At 39.3% G+C, this 22,796-nt stretch overlaps 1 protein-coding gene across 1 annotated transcript; it reads left to right on the top strand.

Annotated features, from left to right (window-relative positions):
• Positions 1–3,236: 3,236 nt before the first annotated feature.
• On the top strand, positions 3,237–18,792 carry mgarpa (mitochondria localized glutamic acid rich protein a). Its single transcript, XM_053324475.1, has 9 exons — positions 3,237–3,416; positions 6,272–6,372; positions 6,507–6,612; positions 10,054–10,071; positions 14,327–14,656; positions 17,003–17,187; positions 17,245–18,123; positions 18,351–18,397; positions 18,609–18,792. Exons 1-8 carry the CDS (start codon positions 3,341–3,343, stop codon positions 18,384–18,386), a joined length of 1,731 nt encoding a protein of 576 aa, XP_053180450.1. The 5' UTR covers positions 3,237–3,340; the 3' UTR covers positions 18,387–18,397; positions 18,609–18,792.
• The last annotated feature ends 4,004 nt before the right edge of the window (positions 18,793–22,796 follow it).

The raw sequence follows: 22,796 nt of genomic DNA on the forward strand, positions 1-22,796 counted from the left end.
TATACATGAGTCATGATTTTGTTCACACACATTTAAAGCTGCTGTGGCATTAGCATCAATACTGCTATACTCTACATGAGTGATTTATGCTATTATTATTTTAATGAATGAACAAACTGTCATAGGGACATCAAATCACATCATCACTTGTCTTCTGGGACAAGTTCAATTTTAGACAGATTATTGGTAGTTCAACCATATCCAGCATTAGTAATTGTACAAAATGTGTTTTTTAAAAGTTTTTGACAGGTCAGAAATCTACCACAAGGCTATTTAAACATGTCCAACACAAAGGCCAATTAGTCTTAAATGAACTAAAAAGTATATCACGGCACCATGTGGAACCCTCATACAGACTCTTACATTCCACACAAGGATTTTCATCATATCCAATAGATTAAGAAAAGGTTTTCTAAGATGATATATGGATAACATAAAAATGTCAACCCAAGACATCATACATCATAGCAAATATTGAGTTATCTGAGTGAGTAAAGCTAAAAAATCCAAAGTACGACATGATTAAAACATAACTTGTAAAAGCAAAGATAAATACAGGAATGAAAAGAAGTTAAAATAAGTGAAAACTGCATCCCAGCAGCCTTTTGTCCACGTGTTGTCTGTGACCTTCCCTGCTCAACATGACTCTTCTACTGAAATGGGTGGAGAGGATGAAAGTCATCATGTATATGGGGAGTGATTAGTGCCACACAAGCAGAGAATCAGGTGTGGTAGGGCTCTAGTAGGACAGTCAGAAACACTCTACCACACAGCTTTTTCACATTAGATTATGGTGGCATGTGCTGACAATCTCTGCAATTAACTGATACTGGCATTCCAACATTCACATCAACCATATGCTGTAATTGACCTATGGCTAAGTCCCGCCCTCAAACACGATGAGCCTATCACAGTGCGTATAGCCATTCCCATACACACGGACATTCTCTGCCTGCACGTCCATTGAAAGTCAATTTTCATTAGTTTTTTCTTAGATTTGAAGTTTAAAAATGGTCAAACCGTGTTCATGGGTACGTGCAACTCCGATACAAGGGCGACGGGTGTATTTTTTACCCTTCCTAAGCCACATCTCAACTGAGAAAAGTGTCTTCTTTGGATAAAGTTGTGCAGTAGACCACAACATCAACTCAACGTGAATAAAATGAACAAGAATGCCTACATCTGTTCTAAGGTAAGTCAACATCGTATTTGAGGCAACATATTGTCACTTTGCTGGAAAGAAATATAAAGTTATCTTTAACATCTCAAACGTTAGCTAACATTCGCTCCTAGCTGCATTGTTCATCATGTCACTTTGTTTTCTGGGAGTTTATTGGCCTATTTTGTTCTAGTTTTTGTACTTTGGTGATCGTACATCATTGTTAGCTGTTGTCCAAAGGGCTCTAGTTAAACTAACGTTAACTTCTGAAGCTTAGCTTCATTAACTTATCTGTAATAGCCGAGATAACAAAGATCATCCAAAAATTCATCAATGGCCTCCTGCGAAATGTCTACTGTGACATCTGCCATAGCGCCTGTCACTGAATGTTGATTGTTTGTCCAAGTGAGTGGAGGGGGGCGGGGCTTAGCCATAGGTCAATTGGCCAGGTGTGCCAACATGAGATACTGTTAACTGCAGAAATATGTTCTGAAAGAGATATCACTTTTTAAATCCCTTTTTCCAAGAAACGCTCCCCTTCAACCGGCTATATGGTGAAAATACAGTCATCAAATGTCATTAAGCATTATTATAATGAGTTTTAACAGACAGCTAGACATCTGTTAGGGGTTTTTACTGTTATCAGATGCTAACTAAACACTCCAGAAATAACAGAACATTTTACTTTAATAACTCTATTAAATGTTCACATCATGATCACATGCAGACAATGAACCAGAAACTAAGAGTGACAGAGTGATCTTTTTATTTCTTTATTTTTGCTTGTTTACTTACTTATTATTTATTGTTCTTAATCTTTTTTAGTGATGCTCTTTCTATGTATGCTATCAGCTTGCTGCTCTAATACTGTAAACTTCTCCACTGTGGCATTAATAAAGGAATATCTTATCTTACCCTATCTTATCTGCCTACTCTACCTCTATGATAGAAACATGGAATGTTAAAGCTGTAATTTACTATTTACTATTGAACTACTACTTAAGCTTACTTTATTTTAAAAGATGATGTGTTTGCATAAGTGTCGTCTTCGTGGTGTTCCTTATCTTCATAATTATATAAACAGTTTGGGTTTTTTTTCTTATATTGAGGCTAAGGTGGTATTTTGGGTAAAAAGAGTCTGGATTCTAATCTTTTCATTTTCACTCATTCTGTTTTAATCAACATGAACATTTTATTGCACTTAATTGATCATACATCATTTGTTTTTATAACACATTGATACTTTATATATTTAATATGAGTTAATTTCATAATGACACAATTAACATGTGTACATCTGTCAGGTTATCAGACAGGACAGCAGACTAGCAGATCCAAAGAGATAGCAGTTTATTAGTTTGTTGCCTCACTCATCTGTTTTTATAACACATTGGTACCTTATATATTTAATATAAATTAATAGAGTATTTGTTTTCCTCTAACAAATCTGTCTCTTTACATTTGTGACATATCTTCTTTAAACATTCTTGTACCTCTCTGGCAATAACCACAGTCATAATAGCTGTAGGCATGTTCCAAATGTAAACTTCACACCGATTCCATGCAGGTTTTGTGTAGTGTGTACACACTGGAAAAAGTGACCAAATTAAGTAGGCTATAGTTTAGTGATTATAAGGTGATACAGCCCTAGATACGGCTTCAAAAACACATTAAAAACAACAACAACAACAAAAACACACACACACACACACACACACACACACACACACACACACACACACACACAAAAGTACATTTGAAAAAATACTTTCTGCTTCCTTCTTTGTGAAGCTTAATTGGCAGTAGTGCTCTAAGGGTGTAGTTTAATGTTTTAGGGTGCAAGTACTTATATTCTTGTAAGTATGTTGCTTTCTTGTACACAAAAGACAGTATATTATAAGGATTAATATATCTACATAAAATACTGTAGCTTATAGTCTAACATTAGTGAGTAGCATGCAATTGTTAAGCATGGTGTCTTCTTGGGTATTAATCACTTCTCATACAGGCTCTCTGGCATTAACCACGCCTCATACCACGACGCCGCACAACATTAATTGCGCAATTCGAGGGCTGGTCTGTCCTCCACCTCCTCTCACGCTGCCTACCAAACCAGATCGGCCATTCATCCAGCATTTGCTGAAGCGGCATCATTCCCACCGTAGCCCTCGGAGCACAGCGATGTTTTCCTGCAGAGCGGCCTTGCAGAGGTGTGGGCCTCTGGCACGGAGAGCAGCCTATAGGTTGCCTCGAGATGGTGAGTTTCGTCAGCCAGCCAAAAGACATTATAACACCTGAGTTTCTTCATTTTTCCATGAGCTTTGTGTTTGAATGTGACAGTTTGTCTTCAGTGTTCGCCATCTGTCGCCTCTGCATTGTTACAGACGGAATAGTACACTTTGTCCTCATGTGGGTTTCTCTGCATAGCTGCATCCTCAAACTGGAGGATGGCAATGGCTGCCATGGAATGTGAAGGTCAATTTGGCTTTTTGGTTAAGCTACATGAAAAGGCCTTCGAGGTGGCTTTTGATCCCTCACATTAGACTGATCTCATATATTCGACGGTACATTTTACCATTTAAAGGGCAGCTTTTACTTTGAGCTCTGATTGGAGTATTTCATAATGACACAATTAACACGTGTACATGTGTCAGGTTATGAGACAGGACAGCAGACTAGCAGATCCAAAGAGATAGCCACAGTTTGTTAGTTTGTTGCCTCACTTATTGAATTTAACGTGTATTATGACCCATATAATTAACATCAAACCACTGTCACCAATATGAGAACAACACACGCTGTTTCTTCTGTGTGTAGTGATGTGTTGAACACTAGTAAATCAGTGTGAAAGTATAGAACATACACCATAATGTGACCTTCACCAGAGTCTATAGGTGCTGTGGAAACATGGTTGCCTCTGTCGCTCACGTCACGTGGTGTCGTGTACGCGCGTCTAATGTAAAGAGTACAGATGAGGCACGAGCTTGTGCCACGAGCCAGTCGGTGGACTGGGGTCGTGTCTTGTCTTCGTGTTTGATAACGTTACATAAGCGACAGTGATGGTTGGACACCCGCGAAACTGACGGTGTCGGCATTATGAAGAGAAACGGTGATGAAATGTTGTCTTTCATCACTTGTGCTGCCATGTAAAAGCTACAGTCTGACTGGAAGACGCCATTCCTGCTCACCTGACAGGGGCCGTTTCTTAGCTTATGTTATATTGATTGACAAGAAATATCTCAACATAAGCTGGTTAAATAAGTAAGAGTGTGGGCTACTTATGTCACACTGTAACACCAAACAAGTTATAAAATGCCACATTATAAACGCATAGGACAACATAGGGTAATGTGGGACATTGACTAATGTGGGACAACTTTTTCTATTCAGTTATTCTACAGCTAACTAGCAAAATGCAAACTGTGAGTTATATTGTTTAACATTACACATGTGAACAGACAGTATTGCTTAGAATGTATTTCTAAGCCTAAAAACTAATGTCCCACATTACTAAATCTACTAATTCTGAAATGACTTGACACAAGGAACATTAATATATGCCATTTTCCTTTTGACTACAATATCTAAAAAATGTTTTGATTTAATAAGCAAACATCTCAGTGATTTCATAATGATATTAAGTATTGATATGTATTATGTAAATATAGTGAACAAGTCAGAATTGCAAAAAGTATCCCACATTATATAGTAACTAGACCTTGAGTTTTGAGTTGTTAGCTAGGTTTAACGTTCCCTCTGACTGCTCAGGTGTAGCAACCATTACTTTCCTCCATGTTGTGCACGTTGCCTGGCCTCCTCCTCTACTGCTCTTCTCTTGCCTGTGTCCTTACTGCTTCCGGCTCGGTTTCTTTGACCTGACAAGAAACACAGGCCTAAAAAAAGACGCTAGCATGACATGCCTTTACCGCCAGGCATTGCCAGGCACTACTTGGGGGGGGGGGGGGGGGGGGGGGGGGGAGATGGAAAGAGATTACATCACCGCACTGTCGGTTGTATCCCAGAAAAACCCATCCAATAAGAGAACAAGGATGCTGAGCAGGGGATGCAGGGGATGCGGATCTTGTGGATCAGTGGTCCCACTTAACCAGAGAAGGGTATCATGATATAATCCTGTGACTTTTTGACCTGAGACCCCTCAGCTAGTCATGAATGTTCAAAACCTTACCCCCCGGCTAGCTCATACCTCCGATTTGACTTGAGCCGATTAGCTAGTATAAATAACAGGGAGGTAGGGAGCCGTGACAGAGGCCTGTGCACCGGATTAGCTCCTGGAAATAAGAAGAGTTTAACACCATCAACACTGGACAAGACGGTGCTGAGGGAGGAGTTGGACTGTTTGGACTTTGTAGATGATGGATTTTTAATTTCATACAGTCACAAATTTGGTTAATTGAGCAATAAAAGCCATTCAGCATTCAGTTTAGAGTTTTAGCTTTGTGACTTGGTTTGTGTTCAACTACACTTTATCTATCTTACTCTTTGGTGTTTGCAAAGGGGGGTTTTAAGTGCGAGGCTGATTTCAAGAGCGTTTGCTAAGCTGTTGACTCCGGTCCAAGTCGTCTCGTAGTAAACAAAGCTTGCTCTCCTGCGGTATTTTTAGTCCTGCTGTGAAAGCAAAGGCTCTGCTAAACCGAAACAAATATTTTGCAGAGTCATAAACACAATTTGATATCTACCCTGAGACCAGGTGATTTGAATTTTCATTCCACCTCTTTTTTTTTTAAATTTCACCTCACTCATGAAATTGGCCAAACCTCACTGTGGTATTTAAAGCATTTTCCAGTTACAGACTGAGGATGTGGAGTTGACTGCCTCACCTTGCCCGTGTCCAACGTGCACTGACAGGCATATTTTTGGCAATTTAAATCTATTGCGCTAAATCCAATCAAGAGTGGGGGGCATCATGAGCCAATAAGAGCGCCTTAGGGAGCTTTCTCATCAATCCCTCTCACACAGAGAGCTGAAGCTTATTGGCTACTGTGGCACATTATTCCTAAGAGAGAACACATAAGCTCTGTGAAGGAAAATGTTATGAAATAAATGCAGACATGTGTGAGAAGCATCTAACATGTGATCTTCCATCTTTTCCAGTTGTGCAGAGGCGGCAGATGTCATCTGTTCCTGGCGGGTCTGGGGAGAACATAGTCTACGCCTTGCTGTGTGGTGGAGCCTTCGTCGGCGCTGTAACATATGTAAGTTTCTATCACTTCAGGTTCAAGCCACTGCTGCCTCTGCTATTCTACATCTAATTCTATTACCAAATGTCAGTAGCAACACGCTACTAGAAATATATGTGACTCAGACTTCTTCTCTCCTCTTTTCTCAGGCAATCAAAACTGTGTCCTCAGACAGCGAGAGGTTCAATGATCGTGTCGCAGAAATCAAGGCCAGACCAAAGGTTGAATGGGTCCCTAAACCATGGCCACCAAAGAGTGAGTATTCCTTACCTGCCACTAAAACATGAGGAAGCTCAGAAATAAACAAAGCAGTTGTAATTGAGGGGTTGGTCAAGTCTAGCTCTCAGAAATATGAGCTCAGTGGACTCTAAATAGATAGATAGATGGACTTTATTCATTATTTAGATTATATACCATATACTGCACATCAGAACAAGATTCTGTTGCAATGGCTTAAAAATAGTGCCAAATATAAAAAAACCCAATAATAATAATAATAATAATAAAATGGGAGAAATAAATCTATGTATCAAGATATAAAAATATATTGCACATTTGCATAAATATATTGCACAGCAGTAGTTTATAAAATAGTACAGTCCAATGTAAAACCATAACTTAATTAACCCCCCCCCCCCAACACACACACACACACACACACCACACACACACACACTCTGATACTGTGGTTGGTCATTTTATGGACAGTTCCTGGTGCTGAAATGAGGCAGTGCAAACAGAAGGATTAAAACACACACACACACACACACACACACACACACACTGCATTAAGTAATACTGTATTGCCCTCAGCTCAAACACAGAATAATTCATCAGTATTATTGAAGAGTCACAAACACGCAACAAATTAAAACTCTTTAGCTCCTGTTGACTATTGCCTCGTTTAACAGCAGAACTAATAATTAAAGTCTAATGTCTCATTCTGTCATCATGTGAGTTGAGGTATATTACAGGTGCAGGTGGTGTAAACTATTACAGCACAGAATGAGACTTTCTTTAAAACAACCAGAGTAATTCAGCACAGTGCTGAAAGTAAAAGTACTAACCTCCTGATATCTGATCTAACAGTAAATAGTGTGTACTAAAGAGCCGTGAAGCATGAAGTGATTACAACAAATACACTCATGTTTATGTCTCGCTCTCAAAAAACAGTAAGTACACCTCCCCCTCTCCCTTCCCCTACCCTCCCGACCTCCAGCAAAGGATTGTGGGACAGTCTCAGATTATCCTCTGCTAATTTCAGCAGTGAAGGAACGTCCCTGACCCCACGCTCCACTGCAGAGCCTGACTGTAGCTGCCCAGCTCAGTCTGAGACACACACACACACACACACACACACACACACACACACACAGAGCTGCTGGTGTATTTTTAACATGGTATTAGGCTTTTTTATTGGAAAAAACAAATTCTAATATGTTGGTGCTCCCAGGAAAAGTGCCAGACTAGTTAATCACTTTGAATCAGGCATTTTAATTAACTCTAATTATTTGATTACGATTTATGGTAACAGGTGATTTTCACAATTATGGCAACCCTTTTTAGGGAGATTTTTTTTTTTTTTGGAAAAAATGTCAAACCATCTTTGGCTGTATGATGGTTTTCATAGTTTTCTGTGACGGTAAACTAAACACCTAAAACAGATAATCATGTGCTGTGGAAAGCTGCGAGGACTCATTTCTTTGACCAAATAATTAGATATTTGTGAAAATATAGAGCATAATTCATCATTGTTCTACCTTCTTTTTTTTTTCAACCACAAGTGATAGTCTTGTTTGTTGACTCATCATGACCACTTAACACTTTCCGGGAAGAGTCTGCAGACAGAGATGTGGTTGAAAGCACAGGAAGTGGACTTAAAAGGTGTTATTTAGTTTACCTTCCTGTCTGCTGAATGTTTAACTCTTGGTCACATCTCTATCTGTGATGAATGTTTCTCATTTGATGAGGTGAAACAGCTGCTCTGACTTCACTGCTTAGAGGCCTGATCAGAATATTTCCTCCCAGTTTGTTGAATTACTCTTTAATGAAGCTTTCCACATTGGCGAGAATGAAATGAATTAAATACTCTGCACATTATGACACAGAAGTTGTAATTAACAATAAAAAAAAAGTGTCACTAATCCAAACCAACATCTGGATTTAATTTGGCAAATTGCTTAAATAAGTCAGCCTCTACTCTCTGGTAGCTCTGGACCTCCTCCCCAACACACACACACACACACACACACGCACACACACTCAGAGTGTATTGTGTTTGAGTGTGACATCAGTGTTTGTGATCACACCCACGCCTGGTTGTTTATTTGTTCTGACAGATGAGATAAGCGTACTTGATCCAGATTGTATTAAGTATGCAGAAAGCAAACAATGTAACTGGTCTCTGTGGACTGATGCTGCAGCAGCAGCAGCAGCAGCAGGAGGAACAGCACTGTGTACATTCACTAATGCAGGGAAGCAGATAAAGCCACTATATCAAGTGCTTGGCTTATGCAGAGTCCCAGTGGCTGCTGGTGGTAAACATGTGGTTTTCATCACATCCAGAGCTGAGTAATGAGGAACGTAACCCAACAACACATCACATGAATCCTAATGTTTCTGAGCTTTTTACCACCATCACAACACATTTTCTATTTTTACATGAACATCTTCATAGTCTCATGGGCAGAATTAAATTTAGTACATTGATTTTATATGATATTGTATGGCTCTTCAGTAATTTATACTTCTGGCTTTTAGAAATTCACCCAAATATTAAGAGACTTAATCATTTCCAGATGACCATTATTTAACATTATGTTTAATATAAAATATGAATGTAAAACACCAGACACTATGACAAGTTTATTTAACAATTCATTGATATTTAGTGTGTAAATTAGAATTTACAAAGCTATTCCAAGCAAATCACACTCAAAATGGAAAATATAACAAAGAAAAATAAATTACAATGTGCAAAGCAGCGGCATCAAACTGGTTTTTAACAGTGAAACAGTGCAAGTCTGTCATTAATGTCATTTTAACTTGAATTATACTCAGAGAGAGACATTTAGTCAGGCAGCAGATATCAGATCTACCATGTAGCCTATTATAAATGTTCCTCCTTCGATTTTAATCAAGGTGTATTATTGCAATAATTAAAAAATATATATAAATAAATAAATTAAAATAATAATAATAATAATAATAAAAACAAGCTTGCTCCTATGTTTATTGATGCCAACCCCTCCTTCCCTTTTTGTTTGTTTTTTGTGTAATAATGATAATAAAAGGGATTTAAAAAAAAAGAATACTTTCATGTTCCCCAGTGGATGAACCCTATCTGATTTATATATATTAATAGTGTTGAATTGTTCTAATTAAATCTCCATTTTATTGTTGCTCTATGAGAATGAGAGCATGTAGAGGTTAACAGTGTGACCAGCATGTTAAATACAAACACATTGGGTATCAGAAAGTCTTGTTTTGATTCTGTAACTCAATGTAAAGTGTATTTATCAAACAGTAATCAGCTGTAATGTGTCACAGGAAGCGTTTATTGATCCCTAAAAAGTAAGAGCACAGATTATGTAGACTGTTTATTTTATACTGAAGGAACAAACCCAGAGATTGTAACCTAGCCTGATTTATTGTTTCCATGTGTCACTGACCTTTTGTGTTTCTGTCTCTTTCCAGGCAGGGATGAAGAAGAAGGTAAGTCCTGTCTTCACAGATCTTTTTGTTTTTGCTTTTCATTTATCATCACTGCCTGAGAAAGTTGTTATGTATGCTCACTGAAATGTCAACCTGCACTCAAGAGAAATGGGCCTGATCGTTCTTCTAACATTCATATGATTTCACTATTCTGATTCTAACATGTGTTCAAATGGAAGTTCATGATCATATTTCATCTGACAGCCAGCAGTGACAAGTTAATAATGTCAGTACTATATCATTAGAAGTTAAACTAACAAATGCAGCATGGGCACAGCATGTAACCTACAATAAGAAGAGAGTATGAAGCAATGTTGGACCCACATGTGCAGTCACGTACACTGTAAGCAGTGTGATGTGATGTGATGATGAAGAGGAGGCTGGCTGTGATAAAAGGTGAGGGAGGAGAACTGCTCTGCTTCTCCTCAGTCTAGATGAGATTAGAGGGTGCTGCTCAGTATCCAGTGATCCAGTAACTCCTCCTCTTCCATGTACTGTATCATTCAGTGCTAGGGGACAAAACCTGTAATAAAACACAAGAAATATGTATATTAAACTGGCAGATTTCTATACAATTACCAAATATGTTTATGCTCTCCAGAGGATGAAGTGTTTTCCAATTTGGACACTATATACTCCGAATTTCAAAACAAAAGTCATTCCATTAATACTATTTTGGAAATGAGTATGATGTAATAAACAGAGTAACATTGGTAATAAAAGTTAAAGAGAAAACAGTGTAGAACTATCAAACATAGACCGTGACCTTTTTCATTTAACAGTTATATCTATATATGAATTGTTTGGTCTTCTGAACAATAACTTGATAGGATGCTATAAAGAGATTACATGCTTTCTCATCCTGTTTGATTGGCTAAACTGTGACTTTTGATTTAAAAAAATCAGTGGTTGTAGTTAGCTATTATTATAGATTGAATCTCCTGCAGTGATACTTTGGGATTAGGTATTTTATTTTAGTCATCATATAGAGCAGGGGTGTCTTATTTTATACCAGGGGCCACATACAGCCCAGTAGAACATTGCATAATAACCTATAAATAACTACTTTACTATAATAAACCACATCATCATTTATTATGCCACAGTGTTTTACTGATTATTTTGCTTAATTCCAACACATATATTGAGTCAGATCTACACCCTGCTGTGTGAACTCAGCCTCAAATCTCTTCCACAGTGTATCCTTGTGGCCTAAAGACAAGTCGATCAGAACAGACCCTCGTTTCTTTGATACCACTCAATCCCTCCTTTCTCTCCCTCTCTCTCTCACTCTTCACTGTGTACCTCCCACACCTCCTACGTTGCACTGACTCAACCAGTGTCTTTTTAGAAATAACAGTCTTGTATTCGTTAATGAACTCGAGTCATTGAAAGACATCTCCGCTCCAAATGAGACAAACTGGTGACTGTCATGATTTCCTTTATAAGCAAAGCTTTAATAGAGCGCTCGCCATTGACATCACCAGTGCATCTTGCTAGCAGTCCATATCCATTTCCTGCTAATTCACAATCATTTCCTCTGTGGTTGAATTTAGACTGAACATGATATTGTTGTATAAAAATGACTCTTTTATTTTTATTTTTAAAGTTAAAGTACAAAACTCTTCTTCCCTTTTTATCTAACTCTTCTGTGTCTTTACTCTTTCAGTGTAATGGTAAAACTAAGGTCCTCTGTGGCCGCATGGATATTCTTCCTAGAACTGGACTCTTTGGATGTGAACAAGAAAACAAAATCCCTCCCTCCTTCCTTCCCTCCTCTCCTGTACTACTAAGAAAGAAACAGAGTGCACTACTCAGCCCTAAAACCTCTGGACAGTTCTTCTCTCGTCATTGTCTCACCTTGTGCTGCTAAATGTTAAAAGTAAAAAATTTAAAAAAAATGTGAAGAGGATAAATGGACTTGGCAGAACTATCCACAAACCAGTTCTTTGGTCAATGGACTATATTATCAGTAACATCAACGGTGGTTTGGATAAAGTGTATTTTTGTGGGACATTAGCCAGTTAATCAACTTGACCGCTGAGCTATCCACGCTAACATGTTAGCACACGCTGTACTTTGAGATAGTATTCCGTTAGCATCATTCAAAAAGCTTATGTATGTAGCTTTTCTAAATGTCATCATGAATAGCTTTAAGCTAAGTGGACAGTGTTGCTAGCAGTGTACATGGCTACAGATATTCAAGCTAGCAGCTAAAAACAGTGATTGAACTAGCTACAATTATCTTTTGCTTCAACTTTAATTTTATTTATGTCCCCAAGGGGCAATAAATATATAAAGTGCTTGAAGAACACCACATGCCTGAATTTAAAATAGGGTTTAAAATAATGTCTATACCTGTTGCTTTTAACAGGGGGGAACCTCATCCTAGCTACAGTTATCTTGCCATCAATTCTAGAGTTGGAAATACTAGAAATGTTGTATTTTCATATATAATTACACTTAAATTATGTAATTTAAGAGCACTTCCAAAAACTTGGATGGCAGTATTAAATTCCCAAAAGAAAAGCAAGACAAGCTTTAAAAATGTGGTTTATTGATATATAAAGCCAACATTCAAAAAAGGAAAGATGACCACAACTCCCAGTTTTGTTGATTTGGCTTCTATTTGGGCAGAATCAAATGTACTTTTTGAGAACCCTGATAATACATGAATCGGTTTCTTTTTCTGATTCTTGGTAAAATTCAGATAATTCTTTGACGGAACGTATAATGCTGCAGGTGGTGCTAAAATAAACCTGTAGTATAAGTTTGATGATGATGTGTGCTCAAGTGTTAGTGTGTATAGCCTATATTCCTTTTGACATGAATGAACAGCATATGGAGGCTATTATCACTTGAGTAGTAAGTGCTCAGGTGTTGAACAGCAGAGTCTAGGTTGATTGCTGGGCTGGTTTCCCACATCTGTGTGTGTGTGTGTGTGTGTGTGTGTGTGTGTGTGTGTTAGTGGTTAAATGTCAAACAAACAGCAGAGATTAAAGACGCACAACCTACCCGGCCCGTCTCAGTGTCTCACTCAGACTCACTCTCAGAGTTCCAGATAACTCATAGCTTGTTAATTCAGATGGTAAGAACAAAGATTCAACTTCACCCCCTCTACCCTGCACCTCCACCCCCTCTCCCTCCTTATACCTCTCCCCCTTCTCCTCCCCTCCCTCTCTGTGTCGTGCTCCTCCCTTTCTTTGAGTTTGCATGCAGTTTATGTAATGAATGTGTCGCCTCTGGATTTCTTTTTAATTTTATTAATCTGCTGCAGCAACGGTAAGGCTTGGAGTGGGATGTCTAGAAGCAGTACTTACGGATCAGTCGGCAGGGCTGCCAAAATCAAAACGCACAAATTAATCAGCTATCAGAAGCCATGTTTCCATCCAACTTTCTGTCTGTCTCTCAGTTACACTTGACTCATATTTGACATTCACACTGTGACCGCTACACTGCCATGCTATGTGAGATGAGTCTAAATTAAATCCTCAATCAGTCCATGTCAGATTGTGTGATGTAATCCATGCTGAATTGTAATGATACATTATTTTGGACACAGGCTTTTTTCAGTCCCCAAAGCTCTAAATCAGTCTCACAGTGTGATTTAAGACCAATGTCTTTGATTGACACAAAGAATTTCACCATATTTTCTTTCATGATAGTGAATTTTCAAATAGACCACTTAATAACAGTCCTGTGTATCAGGCCTTAAAGAGTATACATCCATACAAGACATGATGTTTGATATTGTAATATATCAGTGAATTATTGTACAACATCAATGACATCTTTAGTGGCCATGAACACTTAATTTAAAAGATGAGAGAACATTTTATTTATTTTTTTATTTTATTCAAGTTTTTTTTTTTTTTTTTTTAAATCGGCATGTTTTTATTGAGACACATACATAACCCACCACAGTATTGTTACATAGTGTTATACAGGTGAGTGCCCTTTAGGACTTGGCTGCAGGTGTGATGTGAGCAGCTGTGACACGATGCTTACGAGGGAAAATGAAGAACAAGCTTTTTCGTGTATTCCAGGAAACAAGTCTCACAGCTTCTTTGTTCCCATCAACTCCTACAAGGTGGTGAAATGTAATTCCTCACATATTGCCCTCAAAAGTTGGATGGAAAACGCAACTGCTAATCTTACGCTGCTAGTTTTTAAATGGCAAATTTTGCATTTGACAAGAGTGATATTGTGGCTAGTGACTCTCTAATACTCTTCTTCTTCTGCTTTTCTGTTCCAGGAGGAGAGGAGGAGGAGGCTGCAGCTGAGGAGGAGGAGGCAGCTGCTGCTGAGGAAGCCGGTGGAGAGGCCGAGGTTGAGGCCGAGGCTGTTGAAGAGGAACCTGCCGCTGCTGCTAACGGCGAGGCGGAGACCGTAGTGGAGGAGGTCGCAGAGGTTGTCGCGGAGGCTGCCGAGGTCGTTGCCGAGGTGGCCGAGGGCGTTGCCGAGGCCGCTCAGGAAGTGGAGAAGGTGGCGGAAGAAGTGGCCCAAGTGGCAGAAGCTGTCGAGGAGGCTGCTGAGGCCGTCGCAGAACCAGCCGCCGTCGCCGCCGAGGAGCCCGAAAGCAACGGTACGACTTCTTCATCTGAGGAGGAGGCCTGAGGTTCCACACATTCACTACAGGGAGACACACACACATACATACACACACACCCGACCAAACATATACTTGACTATCTCTAAACCACTTGAAACAGCAGGTGTTTTCCTCCTCACAACCCTGGGAACAATAACACTGGTAACTTAGTCACTGTCTTTAGAAGCACTAGAGATTAGCTGCTATTCCTCAGGTGTCTGGCTTCACCTCTTATTGACCACTCTCTCATATCTTTCTAAAAACTTTCTCAAAGGATATTTTTCTCTTGTATTTATTGGAGTGAGTATAAGGGAGAAAACACAGAACGCTATTCAGTTTCTTTCTCTCTTGTTTCTTCACGTAAGGATGGATTTTTTTTTTTTTGGGTGTGCAGATTAAAATCACTGTATATGATGTCTATATTTGTTCCAATGTGGCCTAGAAATGTTTTAACAACCAACAGGTCCCATGATTTACAGCTGCACAATGCAGTGCATCAACGTGGCATTGAGGTCTGTATGTGACGCTCATTTGCAGTTATGGGTGAAATAAAAGTGATCACTCTGTGGAGACATAACATAACATCATTGAAGCAGATTGGCCCTGATTCCGCATAGTTAACAAAACTAAAACATAACATGCCTTATATACCGTACTGGTTTTAAGGTTCAACCAATCACGCTAAACTAAATAAACATGGCAAGAGAACAAGCAGGAAAGACCCCTCAAATGTTGTCATAATTATTCTTGTAATGCGTATTAAGCCCCTAATGTAATTCTGAGATCTGACAATTGATTATAAACTTCTGTAATGTTGTAAATTATTTTGCCAGAGCAAGTAGAAGCCTGTTAATCCTTTTTTAAACTGTCATACAGTTATGTAATATAACCTACAGCAAGAAGAGATGGCTCTGAGATTGTGTACAAACTCTGTAACTGCTGCAGTGTGTTTTTCTTTTGTTTTTTTTCCTCAAGTGTAATGTGAAACTGTTAAAGAACTCACCAGGTTACCAAGTGAATCGAGCTATACGTGATCATAATTTTATTTTGCTTATAACTGGATAATGAGCACTGTGAACAGTTTACGGTAATTATTCGAGCCATACAATAAAGCTTCTATCAAACCGGAAAGATTTACTGCCGTCTTTAATTTGTCTGAATTGGTCTTTCTAAGGACATTTCTATCTATTCATTCCAGTTAAAGAACTTAATTTTCATGACCTGTTTTTTTTTTCCCCCTCACAAATTTACTATACATTTACTGCAAATAACACCCACAATTTGCTTTGCCGTCTCATGCTGAATATGTGATACATGCACATTTGAATCAGGCTCCCCATTGCATTTCCGTCTCACCACTTATTGCATCTAATTTTTCTTTGCACATAGCACATGTATCAGAAATGCACTGGGACTTCTGTATTCATCAGAACATAATGTTTCCTTTTGCACTGTGATATACTTTTTTAGGGGTATATTTGCATGACATATCTACTGTATGTCTTCTTAAAAATTCCACATTCAGAAGTGAGGTTTTAAAGGAGGCATGCTGGGGTGAAAGGTGTCTTGCATGTCTTTGGAACTTTGGAACAAAGTGACACATTCATCAGCACCATGGCTGATATGGGCCAATTTTGACGTATCATAGACACTGGATATCAGTACGCTATATACTGTATTTAGGCCAGTAAGTAAAGAAATTGCAGTTATGTTTGACGTAATAAGAAACAAACAAACACGTATATGCTCTATCACCACCCTATATCTAACCAAATTTTAAGGCATATTTATCGAAAATGTCGGGTGTAATGTTAATAAGCAAATTTTGGCCAATTTTTGACATTAAGTATGTTTTTTTGTTTTTTTTTAAAGTCTCATTTACCCGTATCGGCCTCACATTCCAGGCATGCTTCAAGATTCTCCTTATTCACTAATTTCTACTGTTCTAAGATTTCAAAGGAACATACCCAAACCCTACCAGAATTGCCCAATATTAACAGGCGTGCTGTTGTTTTGCTCATGTCTGTGCACAATTTCTCTGGTAATCTATTTCCTCTGGTCTTGTATGGAAGTACTTTATTGGTTTGTGACACTATATTGAAGCCTCTTGTCACTAACACGTCCTGCCTTTCTCTTCAACTTCTTCTGGGGGTTCACATTGCACCTGCATGTAGTCACAACCCACCAGAGACATTTTCTGGCACTAAATCCTTTATCACTAGGTTTTCACAAATGCTCAACAAATTACCTTGGCTAACCACCTCAAGTTGTATGACCTAAATGTGGAAATATATAACTTGAGAATCAGTGATGTTTGGATGGCTGGATTTTGTGTTGCAGTGCTGCTGGCAGCTGCCTCTACTCTAGAAGTACCGAAGATACCTGAAGTAATAGAGTTGGCACCCGAGTCTCCAGCACCAGAAGAAGCAAAGCCTGTTGAAGAAATTGCACCAGCTGTTGAGGAGGTTGTGGCACCAGTAGAGGCTACACCAGTGGCTGAAGAGACCCCAGCACCAGTTGAGGAGGCACCAGTGGTTGAGGAGGCACCAGTGGTTGAAGAGGCTCCTGCACCAGTTGAGGAGGCACCAGTGGTTGATGAGGCTCCTGCACCAGTTGAGGAGGCACCAGTGGTTGAAGAGGCTCCTGCACCAGTTGAGGAGGCACCAGTGGTTGAAGAGGCCCCAGCACCAGTTGAGGAGGCACTAGTGGTTGTAGAGGCCCCAGCGGTTGTAGAGGCCCCAGCACCAGTTGAGGAGGCACCAGTGGTTGAAGAGGCCCCAGCGGTTGAAGAGGCCCCAGCACCAGTTGAAGAGGCCCCTGCACCAGTTGAGGAGGCACCAGTGGTTGAAGAGGCCCCTGCACCAGTTGAGGAGGCACCAGTGGTTGAAGAGGCTCCTGCACCAGTTGAGGAGGCACCAGTGGTTGAAGAGGCCCCTGCACCAGTTGAGGAGGCACCAGTGGTTGAAGAGGCCCCTGCACCAGTTGAGGAGGCACCAGTGGTTGAAGAGGCCCCTGCACCAGTTGAGGAGGCACCAGTGGTTGAAGAGGCCCCTGCACCAGTTGAGGAGGCACCAGTGGTTGAAGAAGCCGCTGCACCAGTAGAGGCAGCAGCAGTGGTTGAAGAGGCCCCTGCACCAGTAGAGGTGGCTCCAGTGGTTGAGGTGGCACCAGTAGTTGAAGATGCCCCTGCACCAGTAGAGGCGGAAGCAGTGGTTGAAGAGGCCCCCGCACAAGTAGAAGAAGTTCCAGCAGCCCCTGCTGTAGAAGTAGCCAGCCCTGTGGTGGAAGAACCAGCTGCAGCCCCAGTGGAGACCCTGGCAGAAGACCCCAAGAGAGAGTACATTGTTGTGGTTCTGGAAGGAACACCTAACGCAGAAAAAAGGCCCAAGGTGCTGGGAGTGGGGCCCATGGGTGGTAGGATCATCCCAGCTCCAGATGATGACGAAGCCCATGCTGCTGAGGTACCAGAAAACTTTGTTTCTAGACTGATCACTTATATTGATTACAGAATTAATGCAGAGACGTTGATTATTTAAACCTTCTAGATCATGATTATTACATTTGTCAGCCTGAGTTGAGTGCAATAATATTGAGTACCTATTGTCATCAGGGTCCTTCATTAGAAATGTATTGATATTTTGACTCCTGTCTGTTATAATAACTGGAATGTTTAAACTCTGCTACTCAGGGTAAACGACGCCTCCTTAGGATGCAAATGCAGTAGTTCCAACTAAGGTACTGAGCCTTATGTTTAATTCTTCCATGTTCGAGTAGCTGTGGACATGATGTCATTTAAAATTCAACATGAGGGGTAACCTCAGTCCACATTCCTAACCTTTTAGCTTTAAGTACACTGTTGGGATGTAGAGTTATTTAACATACTCATTCAGTCATTGAACATGTGGTACCATGCCACTGACTTCTGTGTTTCTATCCTCCATCACAGTAAACTCCTGAATGATGACTTTATCCTGCGGAAGAAGAGGATGTGCCTTTCTCCAACACTTATCCCCCCTCCTTTCACCCTGAAACACAAGGGACTAATATATAGTTCCCGTGTTAAGACACACACACTCTAGTGTTTGGATCAATTGCCTGTTTAATATAATAACCATCCTAACATGTTAGCAGTGGCCCGTTACTGACACTCCACACTGACTTTACAACTCTTGAGTTCCAGATGAGCCCAGCCAGTAGTTCAACAGATCTCTGGTTTATCTTTAAGTAGACTCAATAACTAAGTAGTTTTCCAATATTTGTGAAATGCAATCTGTTTACTGCTACAATACTGAGCCATTCAGTTACACTCTTACTGTTACAGAGTTGACCACCTCAAAGAAAATCACTCCAGTTGAATACATTGATACTCATCAGCACATCTTGTTAGCCTAATCACTGCCCAACCACTTGTGATGTGAACCTACAGCGTTACCTTTCTTTTTAAAGCAAGGAGGGTTTTGTATCACCAGCATTCTTCACAGTACCCAAGCTCAGGTTCTTGTGCTTTTCTTGGTGTTAAAACCAGCTGGAAATACTTGCTTTAGTTTTTTTATTTCTATTTAAATGAAGAAATGCTTTGACTGGCTCAACAGCCCGTGTAGCTACCTTGCTACCTCAATGTTCCTCTTGTTTTCACTACAGAACTCTTCTTGATGCTATCACAGTGTTACACTTCCTATGCTAACAAGACACTTGCTGAGCCAGTAGGCTTATTCTGCTATATGATCACCAAAATAACTTATCCTGTAAGACTTCTTAAGGCAGGTATTTTCTAATTTCCCTTTACTGTTCTCCCTTGTTTTTAAGAGTGTAATTCAATACTGAAACACAGAAGAAAACTGCTGCTATGATGTGTTCATTAAGTCCAAACTGCATTCTCCATTATGGCCACACCCCAGTGTCTGATCAGCAGGTGCTTTGCCCTAACTTGTACTGGAAAACACCAGTTGTGACATGATTTGAAAAGAAAACATTTGAAATTGTGCGTCACCTTGTGTTACCTGTTCTGTGTAACATACCAACTGGTGCATCAAGTTAAAAGTTTAGACCCATAAAGAGCACAGCAGGTGTTCTTACTTCCCTATATTCAGTGTTTAATTACCTTTTACGCATACAATAGGCGAGTTTGTTCCTCCTTAGCTTTGTAGACAATCTAATGAATGTACAAAATCATTAGGGACATCTTTCCCGATATTAACACAATCCACATCTCGATAATGTCAAAGTTGAAAAAGTCCTCCTCACATCCTCTTGATCCACATCTCGTACAAGGATAATGTTTCAACTTAGATTAACGATCAGTGTTTTATGTTCTGAAAATGTACATTTTAAAGGTGTAGCTCTGTGTCATAGTTCCGCCAGGACAAGTTAGCAAGTCGGATTGGGGAATGTCCTTTTTCAGTGTTCGATTACTTGTTATTTTCAAAGAGCTTTTTCCTTTTTCTGTGTGGATGTGTGATGTAAAGGCTTACTGCAAGTATGAAGAGTCATGATATTGATGTGCTGGCGTGACATGAAGTTTGTGTGTTTGGGAAGTGTTTTAAGTATGTTTGAAGAAAAGGCTCCAGTGTGAAATGCTTTGACCGCTCTGTTCTATCTCTCTTCCCCGATTCCCTCTTTCCTCTATTCTGACCGTAACTATTAAACCTGTCTTTGTTAGCTTGGCGTACCGTATTTTGGGGAAAAAGTCTGAGATCACCGAGGTATGTTATTGAACTTGAATGCTAGTATGTATTTTAAAAATGGAACGTAGATTCATAAAATGACACTGTCCTCGGTGCTTGCAGGCTGGTTTCCATAAAAGGATATGAATGGATGCCTTTGTTTTAGCAAAGGACAGAAACTGTGATTGTCTGACACATTATTATTATTATTATTATTATTATTATTATTATTTTTCTTGTTTTTGCAAAATAAAGAGGGATTGAGAATATCATTTTGTCAGTGATTTACTTTTTAACTATTTGTTTCCTCTGGAAAACTTAAAAGGTGTACTATGTAGACCTGTCAAAACAATGATATGAACTTATTGTACAATAACATAATTATCAACACTTCAGATTAGCAGCTAAGAGGCTATTCATGTCACATTGAGTAAGCAAGTAGTGTCCTCCATTCCTCACTGTGTACGTCCTGAGTGGAGACTGCAGAAGAATTAAAGGTGAATAACTGTTTTTACAGACTCTCCAATCCCACCCCCCACCCCCTTGCATTATTATACTATTATATGATCATTATATCAGTGGTATAAAATGATCTTCAAATGACTGTCATCATTTCAGACAAATCAGATCTTCTTTAATAGCTGCAGCTAGGGTGTTTTTGCATGCAATGATCCTCTCTCATATAGAATATGGTTTCACAAACTGGACTTTAACTAGTACAACAGCACTCAGTCAGATCAAATCACTATACAAAAGAGCACTTAAAATATTTAATAAAATATACATTATCACTGTCGTATACTTCAGAAACAGAAACATAACCTCCTCAGCTGCTCAATATATAAAACATTAAAAGGACTTGCACCACACCCAAGAAGTGACTACATCAAACAGAAAGCAAACAATAACCAATCTACTAGGCCTAGGGCAACTACAAGAGGGGACTGTATAATACCGTTCAGACGCACCACTTTTGGTCAATCAGTCCTCTCAGTCAAGGGCAGTCACATTTGGAATAGTTTACCACTAACAATACAGGAATGTGATACATATGCCATATTCAAAACACATCTGAAGAACTGGCTCAAGAGTAATCAATCCTGCACTCACTGTTGATCTGCAATGCATGCTCGCACCAAATGAAATCTGTAGGTTCATATGAACTTGTCACTTCTGATATGCACTTTACATCATCATCACACACTTTATACTTGTCTTACGATTGTGTTATGTATTCTTCTCTTGTGTGGGTGTGTGTGATTATATTAATCAAAATATTATTATTGCCAGTTGGCTCGATAGACGGTCATTTCCCACCACTTACTCTGAAAATAAACTTATGGTTTGCTCCAGCTCTCAGAATCCCAGCAAAATCAAACTGCAAGAGTAAAAATGATATGTTACTAAGCCCTTGTTCTTCTCATCCTCTCTACTACCTGGGACCAGATTTACTTTGTGGTGAATTCAGTCATTTAGAAATATGCACCATGTAAAAGAGGTACGCCAACAGTTGAAATAAAGGTCTCAGAACAATCTGTCTAGTGTCTACCCTTGTCAAGATAGGGCCTCTAGGTTAGACAGTAGCAGTAAGACCCATCAGTGCCTCAAGTCAGCTGATATTATGCTTTAGTTGAACATATTATCATATTTCCAAACTTGCAAATTGATCCAAATACTCATTTGCAACACAGTGAACCAGAGGCTCTCAGGGGCCCTGGGACTCTGGAACCCTGAAGCTATTGACCTCTTTGGCAGGTTAATACAACCTTGACTCTCAAATGGTTTTTTAAATACATATTTATTTCTTATACCATTGTTTGAAGTACCACTATTGCCATATTTCTATAATATAATAACAGTCATTTATTTTTTTCTGGTTAACCCTCCTGTTGTCTTCCTGTCAACCAATGCAACTATTATCCTCCTGGGTCAATTTTGACTGTTAATAAATCATCAAGTGTAAATCATCACCCAATTCTGTGTTTGACCTTTTTAGACAACTTTATTCTAACTCACATATTTTTGAAAACGATGATCAACAGGCCTCATTCAAATGAGATCATACCTAATTTCTGAGTTAAAAAAAGCAGAAATTATGAATTATTTAAACTACATTTAAGATAAAAGGAATATATGTAGATGGATTATCACAAACTGGTATATGTCACAAAGTTTAGTCAGGATACAGTTTTGAAACCATTTCAAATATTTGAATGGCAGCACTTATTCACACATGTAGATTTTCTGAGCCAAAATTGACCCAGTGTCTGGTTTGACTGTTTTTTACAAAGCAATGAAAGTAGTAATGGAAAGAATGCAGTATAGAACCATCCTTGTGACTTCCATGCAATCAGATGAAATAAACCCATATTTCTTATATAAAAACATGTTTTTACAACAGGAGGGTTAAATGAGTGGTTTGATCCGGCAGCAGATACAAGCTTGCATCCTGACACAGAGCACATACGAGC

Source organism: Scomber japonicus, chromosome 8, assembly GCF_027409825.1.
Source record: "Scomber japonicus isolate fScoJap1 chromosome 8, fScoJap1.pri, whole genome shotgun sequence".
In the NCBI taxonomy this organism is placed as follows: Eukaryota; Metazoa; Chordata; class Actinopteri; order Scombriformes; family Scombridae; genus Scomber; species Scomber japonicus.

Coding starts and splice junctions, on each gene's coding strand:
- mgarpa (XM_053324475.1), top strand. CDS start 3,341: ATGTTTTCCTGCAGAGCGGCCTTGCAGAGGTGTGGGCCTCTGGCACGG. Junction 6,373..6,506: donor TCGTCGGCGCTGTAACATAT/GTAAGTTTCTAT, acceptor CTCTTTTCTCAG/GCAATCAAAACTGTGTCCTC. Junction 18,124..18,350: donor ACGAAGCCCATGCTGCTGAG/GTACCAGAAAAC, acceptor TCTGCTACTCAG/GGTAAACGACGCCTCCTTAG.